The sequence below is a fragment of the Oncorhynchus masou genome, chromosome 8, assembly GCF_036934945.1.
Source record: "Oncorhynchus masou masou isolate Uvic2021 chromosome 8, UVic_Omas_1.1, whole genome shotgun sequence".
NCBI classification, from domain to species: domain Eukaryota; kingdom Metazoa; phylum Chordata; class Actinopteri; order Salmoniformes; family Salmonidae; genus Oncorhynchus; species Oncorhynchus masou.
The window spans coordinates 15,841,859-15,860,611 of NC_088219.1; the positions used below are offsets into that span (position 1 = coordinate 15,841,859).

Genomic DNA, 18,753 nt, shown 5'->3' on the forward strand with positions numbered 1-18,753 from the left:
CTACATCAAAGCAATAGCTTGATTTTGACTGAGTGTCTAAGTAAACTTTGTCATTGAGAAAAGGAGACGAGGAAATCACGTTAATGATATTGGAATGCAGCCGCCGCCGCATTCGAGCTAAACGAGCCGAAAGAGGAAGGAAACTGTTGCGCTGTTACGCCATTTTGACTCCCAGAGCTCGTATTTTCTAATGTAATCTCGGGCCTCCGAGCCACAATGGTGATTGTTTCCCAAAGTAGCCTTGGGCCTGTCAGCTGATCAGTCTCCTAATCCGACAGAAATTTCTGAAGGGCCCTGGACTATTGAATACTAAAAGAAGGTAATCAACCCGAAGCATATGAATCCAATATAACGTTATTGTCAATTCATTGCAACTGGCTAGTACATTATGATAAACCACGCAGATTAGCTAACGTTAGCTGTTGTTACATTTCCGTTCTGTCAGTGTCACCTGCCTGACTACGATTAGTTTAGCTCTGTCTAGCTAGTATGATTTGCTTGTTTGTGTAATAAACAACTGAAACTAAGACTGTATTTCAGAAATGTTGTAGTTGTATTATGGTCTGTAGAGACTAGTTAGCTAGCTTCATAGCTTGTTGTTTTTCTCCTGCTTTTACCAAGCAGATGGTATCGAAGCTCTCCAGGTATTATCACTGAGCAAGGTTACATGTCACTGTACCAATGAATGAAATGTGTATTTTGATTCTGTGTGGTTATGGTGAATTATTTTCATTCCATTAAGTAATTTAAGTTATTGAAACAGTTTATCAATATATAACTAGTGTCATGTCTTTCACGTGTCGTCATAGTGGAGTGTCGCATGATTGATCTCTGTTTTTCCTCTCCTTACTCTTTGCAGACACACACACACTCAGTATGGACACTTCCAAGCTTCCTAAGATCCGTGATGAAGAGCGGGAAAGCGAGTTTGGATATGTGCATGGAGTTTCTGGTCCAGGTCAGTGTCTGCAGTTCAAATCAAGGATCCCAGGCTCTGGCATGGGAGTGATAACTTTCATGCCCGTGCCTATGGCTTTAGTTCAGTGAGCTAACAATGCTCTCAACACATGCTATAGCACCTGCTCAATTCAGCCTGCTCATTTCCAGTATGGCAAAAATATATATTTTGACTTGTTCATGTAGCCAGACTGCCTGCTACTTTTCAATAATATGTTTTCTCTCATCTGTTCTTTGTCTAACCTGCTTAATCAACAGTGGTGACGGCCACCGCCATGGCAGGAGCGGCCATGTACGAGCTGGTGCGTGTGGGTCACAGTGAGCTGGTGGGAGAGATCATCAGGCTGGAGGGAGACATGGCAACCATTCAGGTCTACGAGGAGACCTGTATCCTTTCCAGTCATACCTTCTCAACTAGACATACAGTTACTCCCACCTTCAGTAACTGTTGACTGTTCACTTACTTTTGTGTACTTCCATTCTGATGTATTCTAGCCTTTCCTTTTGTCTGGCATATTACTAGGCTATTTGGTTCTTTTTCCTGAAAGTACGTCACAGCTGGTGTGTCTGTCGGAGACCCTGTCCTCCGGACAGGAAAGCCCCTGTCTGTAGAGTTGGGTCCGGGAATCATGGGGTCCATTTTTGATGGCATCCAGCGGCCCCTCAAAGACATCAATGACCTCACTCAAAGCATTTACATCCCGAGAGGAGTCAACATTGGAGCCCTCAACCGTGACCTCAAGTGGGAGTTTACACCTGGCCAGAGTCTTAGAGTAAGACAACAATGTATTTCCTTGTGAGTGTGTAAGCAAGGTGTGTTTGAATGTGTCTCCACTGAAATATGATCCATCTCCTGAATCTACACATTATGTTCTCTCCCCCCTGTGCATCTCTGCCTCAGACTGGCAGTCACATAACAGGTGGGGATATCTACGGCACGGTCTTTGAGAACTCGCTGATCAAACACAAGTTGATGCTGCCTCCCAGGAGCAGAGGCACTGTCACCTACGTGGCCCCACCTGGAAACTATGATGTCAATGTGAGTAGAGCTGGGACGATAACAGTATCGTGATACTCGTTAGTATCGTGGCAAGGAAACAAAACACAAAGCGGGATTAATTTATTTATGAAAACAGCCCTAACGTTGGAAACAAACATCATTATGTTGTCATCCGGAGTCACATTTATGTATTTTCCAAACTATAGTACACAATATTTTACATATAGCAGGTTTTTAAAGGACCAAAGAATTTGGTCTGCTTCGTGTAAATGTTTGGCATGGGAAATAATATTGCCATACTGGTATCGTCACAGCCCTAAATGTGAGTCACCCTCCACCTACTAACATCTTTACAGCTGAATGGCACAATGCCATTGTCTTGTCTCTGTTGTTTGGTAACTTTTGTGTGTTTCGGCAGGATGTGGTGCTGGAACTGGAGTTTGAGGGTTTGAAAGAGAAGTTTACCATGATCCAGGTCTGGCCAGTGCGACAGATTCGCCCGGTCACAGAGAAGCTACCTGCCAATCACCCCCTGCTCACCGGCCAGAGAGTGTTGGATGCCCTCTTCCCGTGAGTATACATATCTCTACTTTCTTTTCCTTTTTTCTACTGACCCATTCCCACTTCATATCCTTTCATCCTGACCTTTACTTAAGCCTCTGACAAGTCACCTACTTCTGTGTTTGTCTGTGCTCACAGGTGTGTCCAGGGTGGTACTACTGCTATCCCAGGAGCCTTTGGATGTGGCAAGACTGTGATCTCACAGTCCCTGTCCAAGTATTCCAACAGTGATGTCATCATCTATGTGGGCTGTGGAGAGCGTGGAAATGAGATGTCTGAAGTTTTGAGAGATTTCCCTGAGGTTAGTGATAGTCCGTTTGTCCAGTTCTAATCATTGACATGTTAATGAGATCAGTGAATTACACTACTTTGGTGTCTGGCATAGCCGATCACCAGTTTGTGATGTGTTTTCAGTCTGACTAATGGTATTCCTCCCTGCTCCATAGCTTACAATGGAAGTGGATGGAAAGGTTGAAAGTATCATGAAGAGAACAGCTCTAGTGGCCAATACTTCCAACATGCCTGTCGCTGCTAGAGAGGCCTCTATTTACACAGGTACCAGGCGATCACATTACAGATGGCAACCTATAAAGCTGGTGACGGCTGTTTTGAATCATCGTTGTTGGTAGTTGTACATCTTTTGGTCTGGAATGTGAGGGGATTAGCCACCAGTCACCACTCATTCTCATAACCTTGTGGTGACTGGAATTCTGTGCCTCTGATTCTGACTGCATCTACTTTGTGCCACTGCAGGAATCACTCTGTCTGAGTACTTCCGAGACATGGGCTACAACGTCAGCATGATGGCCGACTCCACCTCCCGGTGGGCCGAGGCTCTCAGGGAGATCTCAGGACGATTGGCTGAGATGCCTGCTGGTGAGTACAATAAGCCAATAACAATAGTATTAAAAAACATGCTCTATCACAGCAACATGTCTGCCATTTTGAGCCAGTCAGAGCTCTGTGTGCTGTTTGTGCACAGACAGCGGGTACCCTGCCTACCTGGGAGCCAGACTGGCCTCCTTCTATGAGCGTGCTGGCAGGGTTAAGTGCCTGGGTAACCCAGAGAGAGAGGGCAGCGTCAGCATTGTTGGAGCGTGAGTACTATATCATTCTACCAGCAGGGGGAACCTCTATCACCCCCCATATCTCCTGACACTAAGGGTCAGACAGGTCCAGTACCAGTCCTGCAACACAAGATACCTGAACCATGTAGTCTTCTCCACCTTGGAACGTATGATACAGTGATGGCAGACTGATGTCTGAATAACTTGGCCTGGTGTTATTTCCCCTAGTGTGTCTCCCCCTGGTGGAGACTTCTCTGATCCTGTTACTTCAGCTACACTGGGTATTGTACAGGTAATGCCTCAATTGTATATATATTACAATTTTATTGACAATTTTAAGTTTCGACAATTCAAACCTTTACTCTTCCTACTCCTCATTCCTGTTTTTATCTTCTCTCTGTCTCTTTCTCCATCTCTCAGGTGTTCTGGGGTCTAGATAAGAAGCTGGCTCAGAGGAAGCATTTCCCCTCGGTCAACTGGCTGATCAGCTACAGCAAGTACACGCGGGCGCTGGACGAGTACTACGACAAGCACTTCCCTGAGTTTGTGCCGCTTCGCACCAAGGCCAAGGAGATCCTGCAGGAGGAGGAGGATTTGGCTGAGATTGTACAGCTTGTAGGCAAGGTGAGGAAGGGTTATGGGTTGATATAGTGCCTAGGTTGATGGTTGGCATGTGTATGCACTAGGCACTTATTGCTGTCCCCCATGTCAACTTAACAACAGGCATCTCTCGCTGAGACCGACAAGATCACATTGGAGGTTGCTAAACTACTCAAGGATGACTTCCTGCAGCAAAATGGCTATACTCCGTATGACAGGTAAATACACACTCTGGCACACGTTCATCTGTGTCATAAACATGCTAAAATGACTTAATCATCGGTTATTAAGCCAATATTGGTTAATTAATTGAATGTTTTGCCCTTTTCCCGAAGGTTCTGCCCTTTCTACAAAACAGTGGGCATCCTTTCCAACACAATTGCGTTCTATGACTTGGCGCGACATGCAGTGGAGACCACGGCTCAGAGTGACAACAAGATCACCTGGTCCATGATCCGGGAGCACATGGGAGAGATCCTCTACAGACTCAGCTCTATGAAGTTCAAGGTACATGCTTGTTCAGCCCCTTTATCCATGTTCATCTGCATTCAAAATCAACTTCCTCAATCACTCTACCAACTCTGGCCTTTGTACATCCACTGTGGGACTTTGTCTTGGGGTGTCATTGTGTCTCCTAGCCTCAGTGTCTCTGTGTACCCGTTGTTTCAGGATCCAGTGAAGGAGGGCGAGGCCAAAATCAAAGCAGACTACTCTCAGCTGCTGGAGGACATGCAGAATGCCTTCCGTACCCTGGAGGACTGAGCTCTCTCCTCCCTCCCCTCCTACCCCCAGTGCTCTCTGGCCCCTGTTTGTGAATGTCTACTTAGGCCAGTGACAGTCAAACCTCAGTCATTCCTCCACATTCCAACACGATGGTCGACCCCTTTATTTCAACCATGCTCTTTTAATTTCACCATACTGTCATGTACAAGGCAGTAATGGAATATTTTTTTCTCACAGTTTTCTCAGAATTCATGTTTACCATATTAGCAATAGCATCATCCGTGACCCCATCGTATGGATGTTCTCCTCCTCTCCCTTCAGCCCCCTTGTCATCCATGAAGAGCACATGACTACAGCCCTGGTTACAGACAATAATCAGTGGACCCCGATCAGGTACTACACTTGTACTTAACTACTAGCTGAAACACGTGGAGTGTTACTTCATCTCCCAGGTGTGACTGACCACCACCAATAGATGGTTGACAAAATGGGAACGTACACAGGGTTTAAAGGGACCGAGGCACCTTGTTTATTTCAGGAGGTTGAGGCCCTCTCCCTCTCAATGCCTCTTAGATGGTATTTTGTGTTCTTACTTCTCTCTGTGGATATTTTGATGTTGTTTTTCTGTTGTGTGAGACAGAAAGTGTGTGTGTGTGTGTGTGTTAGAATCAGTTGCCTCCACCTTGAAGGCATATTTATGTCACATGTATTGTGTAAGTCTAAAGAAAATAAATGAATGGGAAATAATAATTTGCCGTGTTTTATGCTGGATAGAATAGTCAGACGCGTTGACTTTTTCCACATTTTGTTACGTTATAGCCTTTTTCTTAAATTGATATTTTTTTCTTTAATCAATCTACTCACAGTACACCATAATGACAAAGCAAAAACAGGTTTTTGTCTTTTTTACAAGTGTATACATTTTTCCAAAAACTATGACATTAACATAAGTATTCAGACCCTTTAATCAGTGCTTTGTTGAAGAACCTTTGGCAGTGATTACATCCTACAAGCTTGCCACACCTGTATTTGGGGAGTTTCTCCCATTCCTCTCTGCAGATCCTCTCAAGCTCTGTCAGGTTGGATGGGGAGTGTCGCTGCACAGCTATTTTCAGGTCTCTCCAATGTTCGATCGCGTTTAAGTCCGGGCTCAGGCTGGGCCTCTCAAGAACATACAGAGACTTGTCCCGAAGCCACTTCTGCGTTATCTTGTTGGAAGGTGAACCTTTGCCCCATTCTGAGGTTCTGAGCGCTCTGGAGCAGCTTTTCATCAAAGATCTCTTTGTACTTTGCTCTGTCCATCTTTCCCTCGATCCGGACTAGTCTCCCAGTTCCTGCCGCTGAAAAACATCCCCACAGCATGATGCTGCCACCACCATGCTTCACTGTAGGGATGGTGCCATGTTTCCTTCAGATGTGATGCTTGGCATTCAGGCCAAAGAGTTCAATCTTGGTTTCATCAGACCAGAGAATCTTGATTCTCATGGTATGAGAGTCCTTTAGGTTCCCTTTGGCAAACTCCAAGCGTGCTGTTGCGCATTTTAATGAGGAGTGGATTCCGTCTGGCCACTCTGCCATAAAGGCCTGATTGGTGGAGTGCTACAGAGACTGTAGTCCTTCTGGAAGGTTCTCCCATCTCCACAGAGGAACTCTGGAGCTCTATCAGAGTGACAATCAAGTTCTTGGTCACCTCCCTGACCAAGGAGGCCCTTCTCCCCCAACTGCTCAGTTTTGGCCGGGCAGCCAGTTCTAGTAAGAGTCTTGGTGGTTTCAAACTTCTTCCATTTAAGAATGATGGAGGCCACTGTGTTCTTGGGGACCTTCAATGCTGCAGAAAAATAAATTGGTACCCTTCCCCAGATCTGTGCCTCAACACAATCCTGTCTCAGAGCTTCACGGACAATTCCTTTAACCTCATAGCTTTGTTTTTGCTCTGACATGCACTGTCAACTGTAGGACCTTATATAGACAGGTGTGTGCCATTTCAAAATCATGTCCAATCAATTGAATTTACCACAGGTGGACTCCAATCAAGTTGTAGAAATATCTCAAGGATGATCAATGGAAACAGGATGCACCTGAACTCAATTTCAAGTCTCATATCAAAGGGTCTGAATACTTATATAAATGAGGTATTTCTGTTTTTATTTTTATGTAACCTTTTAACTAGGCATTTCCGTTAAGAACAAATTCTTATTTACAATGACAGCCTACCCCGGCCAAACCCGGATGACTCTGGGCCAATTGTGCGCCGCCCTATGGGACTCCCAATCACGGCCGGATGTGATACAGCCTGTATTCAAACCAGGGACTGTAGACTAGAACGCCACTCGGGAGCCCTTTTTAAAACAATTGCAAACATTTCTAAACCTGTTTTTGATTTTTCATTATGGGGTATTGTGTGTAGATGAGGGGAAAAAATGTTTTAATCCATTTTAGAATAAGGCTGTAACGTAACAAAGTGGAAAAAGTTGAGGAGTCTGAATACTTTCCGAATGCCCTGTACATTTATTTATAATGTACTTCTAATGCACAATTACAGCAAGTAACCTTGACGCCACGAAGGACATCATTTCCCAAACAATTGTTAGTCTTTCTCATATACTTTATTAATGCGTTTCCTCTTTCACAAAAGCGTATTTACTTGGATGAATCCAAAATGGAAAAAGGTAAGGGCATCAGACTTTGCACCTGAACGTGGCACAGCAAAATGAAGCTCCTCATACGGCAACTATTTCAACCACTTGACAGTAACCAGTAACCAGTTTTCCATCCAACCTTTTTATGCGAGTAAAGTACCTGTTTCATAAATGTCATGACAGGACTGATGGAAATTACAAATTTGTCAGTAAACTTTCCAAATTTAGACAAAACAAAATATGCTAGACAAAGTAGGATATTTGGTGTCATGGGATAACAAGTCTGCATGGTTCTCCCACTACAATTCCGGAAAGTATGCAGTTCATTAGGCTACAGATTAAATTAATTATGATGAACTTCACAGGGTGGTGAGCTTGATGCTACTTTCCAATAAATATCAAGGGTTTTATTCAAGTTTCACATTTTTGTCACATGCACAAGTACAATAAAATGCCTTTCAATAACAATGTAATACTAAAAATAACTTAAGGTATGTGTATTTACCCAGGCAAGTCCGTTAAGAACAAATCATTATTTACAATGACTGCATAGGAACAGTGGGTAAACTGCCTTGTTCAGGGGCAGAACGACAGATTTTTACCATGTCAGCTCGGGGATTTGATCTAGCAACCGTTCAGTTACTTGCCCAACACTCTAATCACTAGGCTACCTGCCACCGTAGAACAAAAACACACAAGAAATAAAAATAAGAACATGAGGAAGATAGTAAACATACTATATACAGGGTCAGTTGCAGTACCATATTTACAATGTGCAGGGATGCTGGAGTGACTGAGAAAGGTACACTGTATATACAGTGTATGTGGACACCTCTTCAAATTTGTGGATTTGGCTATTTCAGCCACACACATTGCTGACTGGTGTATAACATTGCATGGCTGTGTAATGAATCTCCATAGATAAACATTGACAGTAGAATTAACTTAATGGAGAGCTCAGTGACTTTCAATGTGGCACCGTTATAGGATGCCACCTTTACAACAAGTCAGTTCGTCAAATTTCTGCCCTTCTAGAGCTGCTCCGGTACACTGTAAGGGCTGTTATTGTGAAGTGGAAATGCCTAGAATCAACAACGGCTCAGGCGCGAAGTGGTAGGCCACACAAGCTCCCAGAACGGGACCGCGGAGTGGTGAAGCATGTAGCGCATAAAAATCGTTACAACACTCACTGCCGAGTTCCAAAATGTCTCTGAAACCAACGTCAGTACAAGAACTGTTCGTCGAGAGCTTAATGAAATGGGTTTCCATAGACAAGCAGCCGTACACAAGCCTAACATCACACTGCGCAATACCAAACGTCAGCTGGAGTGGCGTAAAGCTCGCCACCATTGGACTCTGGAGCAGTGGAAACCTGTTCTCTGGAGTGATGAATCATGTTTCACCATCTGGCAGTCCGACGGATGAATCTGGGTTTGAAGGATGCCAGGAGAACGCTACCTGCCCAAATGCATAGTGCCAACTGTAAAGTTTGGTGAAGGAGTAATAATGGTGTGGGGCTGTCTTCCATGGTTCATGCTCGGCCCCTTAGTTCCAGTGAAGGAAATCTTAATGCGACAGCATACAATGACATTCTAGACGATTATGTGCTTCCAACTTTGTGGCAACAGTTTGAGGAAGGCCCTTTCCTGTTTCAGCAGGACAATGCCCCTGTACACAAAGTGAGGTCCATACAGAAAGGGTTTGTCGAGATCGGTGTGGAAGAACTTGACTGGTATGCACAGGGCCCTGGCCTCAACCCCATCTAACACCTTTGGGATGAATTGGAATGCCGACTGCGAGCCAGGCCTAATTGCCCAACATCAGTGCCCGACCTCACTAATGCTCTTGTGGCTGAATGGAAGAAAATACCCGCAGCAATGTTCCAACATCTAGTGGAAAGCCTTCCCAGAAGAGTGGAAGCTGTTATAGCAGCAAAGGGGGGAAACCAACTGCATATTAATGCCCATGATTTTGGAATGAGATGTTCGACAAGCGATGTTCGACTTTTGGTCATGTGGTGACTAGGCATCAGGATATATGATAAACAGAGTAGCAGCATCGTCTATGAGGATTGTATGTGAGTGGGTGTGTGTAGAGTCAGTATAAATGCATGTGCATATTATGTGTGTGTGAGCAAATGATTGTGTGGGTGTTGGAGTGTCAGTGTGCGTGTGCCGTGAGAGTGGGAAAAAAATATAGTCTGTGTAGCTATTTTGTTAGCTATTTAGTTGGCTATTTAGCAATCGTATGGCTTGGGGATAGAAGCTGTTCAGGAGATTGTTGGTATCAGACTTGATGCACCGGTATCACTTGCCGTGCGGAAGCCTTGAGAACAGTCTGGAGTCTTTAACGATTTTCCGGGCCATCCATTCACACCGCCTTATTTAGAGGTTCTGAATGTCAGGGAGCTTGGCCCCAGCCATGTACTGGCCTATCCGCACCACCCTCTGCAGCTTCTTGCGATCGAAGGCGATGCTGTTGCCATACCAAGCAGTAATGCAGCCAGTCAAGATGCTCTCAATGGTGCAGCTGTAGAACTTTTTGAGGATTTGAGGGAAACATTCTAAGCCTCCTGAGGGGGAAGAGGCGCTGTCGCACCTTCTTCACGACTGTATGCGTGTTTTTGAACCATTCGCTAGCTAGCTGTAACAATGTATTTGAGAGACAAGTGCTCATTGTGCAAATGTATTTATATTTTCAATAAACATTGGAGAAGAAATCTAGTTTACATGTTGTCAACAACCCTGTCTGTTTTGCCCCATAGTTGCTCACACGTCGGTTTTGTTGCTAAACCACTAACATGTCTACAACATAACATTTGTTTGTGACATATCCATCAGTAGAGTTGAAAATGCGATGGAAACTCATTTAACTTGTATTTTTGTATCCCATACAGGGGAATTTAACCGCAAATGTAATTATTATGTGCACTATGCGACCACGTGATCACGCACAGCTTTTTATCCGCAACAAGTCAATTTGATGGAAACACATCTCTGGTGGGAAAATGCGCATATTGTTTTTATGTGGATTTTAGAATATTTGCATGAAAATCTGTCACCAATTGGATGGAAACCTAGCTACTGTCATAAAAGTTGTCTCCTTCAAAAGAAACAATTCACAAAAATGTCTAGTTCAAAAAAAATCATGTATTGAAACATTGTTTCTTTACATCAAACCCAAAATATGTAAATAATAGAAAATAGTTGGAAAACAAAAACAAACAAGTATTTTTCTCAATTGCATCAAAATCAGCTTATACAGTACTGTATACATCCAAAACAACTTGTAATGTAATCTTATTGAGCATCACTGTTTCCCACGGTCCTAAATGCTGTTTTTAAAAGGAACACACAGACCGCACTGTAAATTATTGTCCTGATATGGAGTTGGTCAAGTAGACTTTTGATAGGAAGGAATAGGTTCAGATGTAGTCAGGGAGAAACCGTAGCAAGTTAATAAATCTGTACCACTGAGAAGGTCAATTATTTTGATACCCTCGCCTCTTTGACACAGACCCAGAGTTCACTCTCTCACCTGACAACCACACCACTAATCCAGGTCCTTGCAGATGCTGAGCTTAATTCCACTCCCCTCCACAGTGGTGCCATTATGGGGAGACAGTGTCAAACTCTTGATGTGTCCCTCAGTATCATGGAGAAGTTCCCAGCAACGGGATTCCCGGAGAAGAATGCCCAGCCTGCAAAAGTATCCTCAGACGTCTGGTTGCCCTCTAGCATGGTGTGCCTCTCCTCATGCCCATGGAGCACCAACTATACCTCCACCCCATCTGGGTCACCTCCAGACAGCAAACAGGAGAAGACCACACTGTCTCCCACCATCGTGTTCTCTTTATCGGGCTGCTACTGCACCATGAGGCCCCCGTCCTCCACAACCAACTCCCTCCTCCTCCACGAGCCCCCCCCCCCCGCCCACAATGCCCTCCTCCATGAGGTCCCCCTCCTCTAGAAATGAAATCAAATTATTTTGTCACGTGTCGATTACAACAGTTGTAGACCTTACAGTGAAATACATACTAACAAGCCCTTAACTAACAATGCAGTTTTCTGAAAATACTAAATTACTAAATAAACAAAAGTAAAAAAATCTAAAATAAAAAAGTAACACAATAAAATAACAATAATGAGGTTATATACAGGAGGTAAAGTGATAATAAACAGTGAGAAGCAGCAGTGTAAAAACAAAGGGGGGGGGGCAATGTAAATAGACCGGGTGGCCATTTGATACACTTTTGCAGCAGTCTTATGGCTTGGGGGTAGAAGCTGTTAAGGAGCTTTTTTGGACCTAGACTTGGCACAGCTAGCCATTCAGTAGCAGAGAGAGCACCCTATGACTTGGGTGACTGGAGCCTTTGACAATTTTTTGAGCCTTCCTCTGACACCGCCTAGTGTATAGGTCCTGAATGGCAGGAAGCTTAGACCCTGTACTGGGTCGTGCGCCTTACGGTCGGATGCTGAGTAGTTGCCATACCGGGCGGTGATGCAACTAGCCAGGATGCTCTTGATGGTGCAGCTGTAGAACTTTTTGAGGATCTGGGGACCCATGCCAAATCTTTTCAGTCTCCTGAGTAGGAAAGGCGTTGTCATGCCCTCTTCACGACTGTCTTGGTGTGTTTGGACCATGATAGTTCATTGGTGGTGTGGAGACCAATGAACTCTTGCTCCACTACTGCCCCGTCGATCATCTTGTTTGTCTTGCTCACGTTGAGGGAGAGGTTGTTGTCCTGGCACCACACTGCCAGATCTCTGACCTCCTCCCTATAGGCTGTCTCATCATTGTTGGTGATCTCTCCTACCACCGTTGTGTCGTGGTGTTGGAGTCATGCTTGGCCCCGCGGTCGTGGGTGAACAGGGATGGGACTAAGCTTAGTGATGAGCTTCGTGGGCACTATGGTGTTGAATGCTGAGCTGTTGTGAATTAATAGTATTCTCACACAAGTGTTCCTTTTGTCCAGATGGGAAAGGGCAGTGTGGAGTGTGTCATCTGTGGATCTGTTGGGTCGGTATATGAATTGGAGTGGGTCTAGGGTTTCCGGGATGACAGTGTTGATGTGAGCCATGACCAGCCTTTCAAAGCACTTCATGGCTACCCATGTGAATGCTGCAGGGCGGTAGTCATTTAGGAAGGTTACTTTCGCTTTCTTGGGCACAGGGACTATGGTGGTCTTTTTATTTATTTATTTTATTTCACCTTTATTTAACCAGGTAGGCTAGTTGAGAACAAGTTCTCATTTGCAACTGCGACCTGGCCAAGATAAAGCGTAGCAAATCGACACATACAACAACACAGAGTTACACATGGAATAAACAAAACATACAGTCAATAATACAGTAGAACAAAAGAAAACAAAAAGTCTATATACAGTGAGTGCAAATGAGGCAAGATAAGGAAATAAACAGGCCATGGTGGCGAAGTAATTACAATATAGCAATTAAACACTGGAATGGTAGATCAGCAGAAGATGAATGTGCAGGTAAAGATAAATAAATACCAGTATGGGGATGAGGTAGGTAGATAGATGGGCTGTTTACATATGGGCTATGTACAGGTGCAGTGATCTGTAAGCTGCTCTGACAGCTGGTGCTTAAAGCTAGTGAGGGAGATGGGATACAGAGATTTTTGCAATTTGTTCCAGTCATGGGCAGCAGAGAACTGGAAGGAAAGACGACCAAAGGAGGAATTGGCTTTGGGGGTGACCAGTGAGATATACTTGCTGGAGCGCGTGCTGACGAATTGGTGCTGCTATGGTGACCAGTGAGCTGAGATAAGGCGGGGCTTTATCTAGCAGAGACTTGTAAATAACCTGTAGCCAGTGGGTTTGGCGACGAGTATGAAGCGAGGGCCAACCAAAGAGAGCATACAGGTTGCAATGAGAGCGTACAGGTCTTAATGGCACTGTGATAGACTTCATCCAGTTTGTTGAGTAGAGTGTTGGAGGCTATTTTATAGATGACATCACCGAAGTCGAGGATCGGTAGGATGGTCAGTTTTACGAGGGTATGTTTGGCAGCATGAGTGAAGGATGCTTTGTTGCAATATAGGAAGCCGATTCTAGATTTAATTTTGGACTGGAGATACTTAATGTGAGTCTGGAAGGAGAGTTTACAGTCTAACCAGACACCCAGGTATTTGTAGTTGTCCACGTATTCTAAGTCAGAGCCGTCCAGAGTAGTGATGCTGGACGGCGCGCAGGTGCGGGCAGTGATCGATTGAAAAGCATGCATTTAGTTTTACTTGCGTTTAAGAGCAGTTGGAGGCCAGGGACGGAGAGATGTATGGCATTGCAGCTCGTCTGGAGGTTAGTTAACACAGTGTCCAAGGAGGGGCCAGAAGTATACAGAATGGTGTCGTCTGCGTAGAGGTGGATCAGAGAATCACCAACAGCAAGAGCAACATCATTGACGTATACAGAAAAGAGAGTTGGCCCGAGAATTGAACCCTGTGGCACACCCATAGAGACTGTCAGAGGTCCAGACAACAGGCCCTCCGATTTGACACACTGAACTATATCAGAGAAGTAGTTGGTAAACCAGGCGAGGCAATCATTTGAGAAACAAAGGCTGTCGAGTCTGCCAATAAGAATGTTGTGATTGACAGAGTCGAAAGCCTTGGCCAGGTCGATGAATACAGCTGCACAGTAATGTCTCTAATCGATGGCGGTTATGATGTCGTTTAGAACCTTGAACGTGGCTGAGGTGCAACCATGACCAGCTCTGAAACCAGATTGCATAGCGGAGAAGGTATGGTGGGATTCGAAATGGTTAGTAATCTGTTTGTTAAATTGGTTTTCGAAGACCTTAGAAAGACAGGGTAGGATAGATATAGGTCTGTAGCAGTTTGGGTCTAGAGTGTCACCCCCTTTGAAGAGGGGGATGACCGCGGCAGCTTTCCAATCTTTGGGAATCTCAGACGATACGAAAGAGAAGTTGAACAGGCTAGTAATAGGGGTTGCAACAATTTCGGCAGATAATTTTAAAAAGAGGGGGTCCAGATTGTCTAGCCCGGCTGATTTGTAGGGGTCCAGATTTTGCCGCTCTATCAGAAGATCAGCTATCTGGATTTGGGTAAAGGAGAAATGGTGGGGGCTTTGGCGGGGTGCTGTGGAGGGTGCCGGGCAGTTGACTGGGGTAGGGGTAGCCATGTGGAAAGCATGGCCAGCCGTAGAGAAATGCTTATTGAAATTCTCAATTATAGTGGATTTATCGGTGGTGACAGTGTTTCCTAGCCTCAGAGTAGTGGGCACCTGTGAGGAGGTGCTATTATTCAACATGGACTTTACAGTGTCCCAGAACTTTTTGGAGTTAGTACTCTAGGATGCAAATTTCTGTTAGAAAAAGCTTGCCTTAGCTTTTCTAACTGCCTGTGTATATTTGTTTCCTAACTTCCCAGAAAAGCTGCATATCACGGGGGCTATTCGATGCTACTGCAGAACGCCACAGGATGTTTTTGTGCTGACAGGTCTGGAGTGAACCAAGGACTATATCTATTCCTAGGTCTACATTTTTTGAGAGGGGCGTGCTTATTTAAGATGGTGAGGAAGGCACTTTTAAAGAATAGCCAGGCATCATCTACTGACGGGATGAGGTCAATGTCATTCCAGGATACCCTGGCCAGGTCGATTAGAAAGGCCTGCTCACAGAAGTGTTTCAGGGAGCGTTTGACACTGATGAGGGGTGGTCGTTTGGTCGCAGACCCATTACGGATGCAGGCAATGAGGCAGTGATCACTGAGATCTTGATTGAAAACAGCAGAGGTGTATTTGGAGGGCGAGTTAGTTAGGATGACATCTATGAGGGTGCCCGTGTTTACTGATTTGGGGTTGTAGCTGGTAGGTTCATTGATAATTTGTGTGAGATTGAGGGCATCAAGCTTAGATTGTAGGATGGCCGGGGTGTTAAGCATGTCCCAGTTTAGGTCACCTAGTAGCACGAATTTAGAAGATAGATGGGGGCAATCAATTCACATGTGGTATCGAGGGCACAGCTGGGGGCAGAGGGAGGTCTATAGCAAGCGGCAACAGTGAGAGACTTGTTTCTGGAAAGGTGATTTTTAGAAGTAGAAGCTCAAATTGTTTGGGTACAGACTTAGATAGCCTGCAGACTTCTGTATAACTATCTTTGCAGTAGATTGCAACACCACCCCCTTTGGCAGTTCTATCTTGGCGGAAAACGTTAGTTAGCGATGGAGATTTCAGGGTTTTTGGTGGTTTTCCTAAGCCAGGATTCAGACACGGCTAAGACATCTGGGTTGGCAGATTGTGCTAAAGCAGTGAGTAAAACAAGCTTAGTGAGTAGGCTTCTAATGTTAACATGCATGAAACCAAGGCTTTTACATTTACAGAAGTCAATAAATGAGAGCACCTGGGGGGTGGGAGTGGAGCTTGGCACTGCAGGACCTGGATTAACCTCCACATCACCAGAGGAACAGAGGAGAAGTAGGATAAGGGTACGGCTAAAGGCTATACGAACTGGCCGTCTAGCACGTTCGGAAGGGAGAGGAAAAGGAGCAGGTTTCTGGGCACGATAGCATAGATTCAAGGCATAGTGTACAGACAAAGATAAGGTAGGATGTGAGTACATTGGAGGTAAACCTAGGCATTGAGTAATGTTGAGAGATATATAGTCTCTAGAGATGTTTAAACCAGGTGATGTCCTCGCACATGTAGGAGGTGGAACAACATGGTTGGTTAAGGCATACTGAGCAGGGCTAGAGGCTCTACAGTGAAATAAGACAGTAATCACTAACCAGGACAATAATGGACGAGGCATATTGATATTAGAGAGAGGCATGCGTAGCTAACTGAACATATGGGTCCAGTGAGTGGTTGGGCTGGCTGGGGACATGGCGATTCAGACAGTTAGCAGGCCGATGCTAACAAGCTAACAGTTAGTAGGCTGGGGCTAAACAAGCTAGCAGCTAGTAGACCGGGGCAAGCTAGCAGTTAGCAGGCCGGGTTAGCAAGCAAGCAGTTAGCAGGGGCTAGCAGTTACAGACCGCGCAGGCAAGCTAGCAGTTAGCAGGCTGGGGCCAGCAAGCTAGCAGACCGGGGTCTGCTTGACACGTAGGTATTGCAGACTCGGTCAGTGAAGACACTTGCCAGTTGGTCCGTGCATGCTCTGAGTGCATGTCCTGGTCATCCATCTGGGAATGCCTTGTGATTGTTGACCTGTTTAAAGGTCTTACACACATCGGCTACAGAGAGCCCTGCCACGTCCGACAGAGCTGGTGTAGTAGGATTCAATAGTCCTATATTGACGCTTTGCCTGTTTGATGGTTCGTCTGAGGTCATAGCAGGATTTCTTATAAACATCCAGATTACTGTCCCTCTCCTAGAAAACAGCAGCTCTATTTTTTTATTTATCCATTATTTTACCAGGTAAGTTGACTAAGAACATGTTCTCATTTACAGCAACGACCTGGGGAATAGTTACAGGGGATGAATGAGCCAATTGTAAACTGGGGATTATTAGGTGACCGTGATGTTTTGAGGGACATATTGGGAATTTAGCCAGGACGCCGGGGTTAACACCCCTACTCTTACAATAAGTGCCATGGGATCTTTAATGACCTCAGAGAGTCAGGACACCCATTTAACAAACAGCCAATCCAAAAGACAGCACCCTACACAGGGCATTGGGATATTTTTTTAGACCAGAGGAAAGAGTGCCTCCTACTGGCCCTCCAACACCACTTCCAGTAGCATCTGGTCTCCCATCAAGGGACTGACCAGGACCAACCCTGCTTATCTTCAGAAGCAAGCCAGCAGTGGTATGCAGGGTGATATGCTGCTGGCTAGCCTTTAGCTTGGTGCGGATGTTGCCTGTAATCCATGAGTCCTGGTTGGGATATGTACGTACGGTTACTGTGGGGACGACGTCATTGATGCACTTTTTGATGAAGCCTGGGATTGAGGTGGTATAGTTCTCAATGCCCCACAAGGCCCCCCTCCATAACTCCCTTCTCCTTCACAAGGCCCTCCTCCTCCACAATTCCCTCCTCCACAAAACTCTCCTCCTCCACAAGGCCCCCTCCCTCTTCCACAACTCCCTCCTCCTCCACAAGTCATCCCTTCTCCATGACTCCCTCCTCCACAAGACCCTCCTCCTCCACAAGGCCCCCTCCTCCACAACTCCCATCTCCTCCACAAAGACCTCCCCATCCACGAAGCCCTTCTCCTCCACAAAGCCCTCCTCCTCTACGAGGCCCTCCTCCTCCACAAGGCCGTCGTCCTCCACAGGGCCCTCTTCCTCCACTAGGACATCAGTACGGACATCAGAAGACAGTGAAGTGTTTTTTTTGTCTCAGAGCTAGGCTCTGATAGTGCTGTCACTGTTGTGGTGTCTGTTACAGGACCTTCGGTATGGGCAGCATCTTGCATGGGGTTAGAAGCACCAAAGAATCCCCCGGTCAACGAGAGAAACAGTTTAGACACACACGCACGCATGCAACCAAATACACACACACACGCACACTCTCTATACAGATATTGCCCTTACAACAGTTCACACATTCTACTAAGGACAACAAGGACATCATGGATTTACACAGACATTTAATAGGAGAATAGGCAAACTGCCAAGACATCACAGCATATCTGACAGTGTCAAAATTCTGCAACTGAACTTAAAACACATCTGGAGTATGTGCTGCATGTTATTATCCTTTGTATAAGTAATACCTTTTTTGGAATATTTTCACATTTTGATATCATGATGGGATTTCAACGGAAAGGTTGACAGCAACATAAAAACTCTCAGTGGTGGCTTCAAGTCATCACACACAGGCAGATGCCTTACAACAACCTCCTCAACTCTATTAGGTCTTACACATAGGCCCACACCAGTGGAGGCTAATGGGAAGAGCTATAGCAGGACAAGGTCATTGTAATGGCTTGAATGGAATAAATGGAATGGTATTAAACACATGGAAACCACACGTTTGACTCTGTTGCACTGATTCCATTCCAGCCATTATACTGATCCCGTCCTCCTATAGCTCCTCCCACCAGCCTCCAGTGGTCTACACTCGTTCATTCCACTTTTGCTGACAACAGCTGTACATGCTAGTCAGACGTTGCACTTGTTATTGTCTGCGACTGACTGCATTAACCCCACCAAAATAGATTAGAGAGTCTGTATCTGACAGAGCTTATGTGCGCCAGGCATTTTAACTGCTGCATGGTTCC

General features: G+C 45.2%; 1 protein-coding gene across 1 annotated transcript; it reads left to right on the top strand.

Annotated features, from left to right (window-relative positions):
- The first annotated feature begins 194 nt into the window (after window positions 1–194).
- On the top strand, window positions 195–5,658 carry LOC135544189 (V-type proton ATPase catalytic subunit A-like). Its single transcript, XM_064971625.1, has 15 exons — window positions 195–319; window positions 860–958; window positions 1,216–1,344; window positions 1,516–1,730; window positions 1,859–1,996; window positions 2,376–2,527; window positions 2,657–2,819; window positions 2,965–3,073; window positions 3,272–3,394; window positions 3,501–3,615; window positions 3,814–3,877; window positions 4,006–4,209; window positions 4,309–4,403; window positions 4,521–4,692; window positions 4,855–5,658. Exons 2-15 carry the CDS (start codon window positions 877–879, stop codon window positions 4,945–4,947), a joined length of 1,854 nt encoding a protein of 617 aa, XP_064827697.1. The 5' UTR covers window positions 195–319; window positions 860–876; the 3' UTR covers window positions 4,948–5,658.
- Window positions 5,659–18,753: the final 13,095 nt, after the last annotated feature.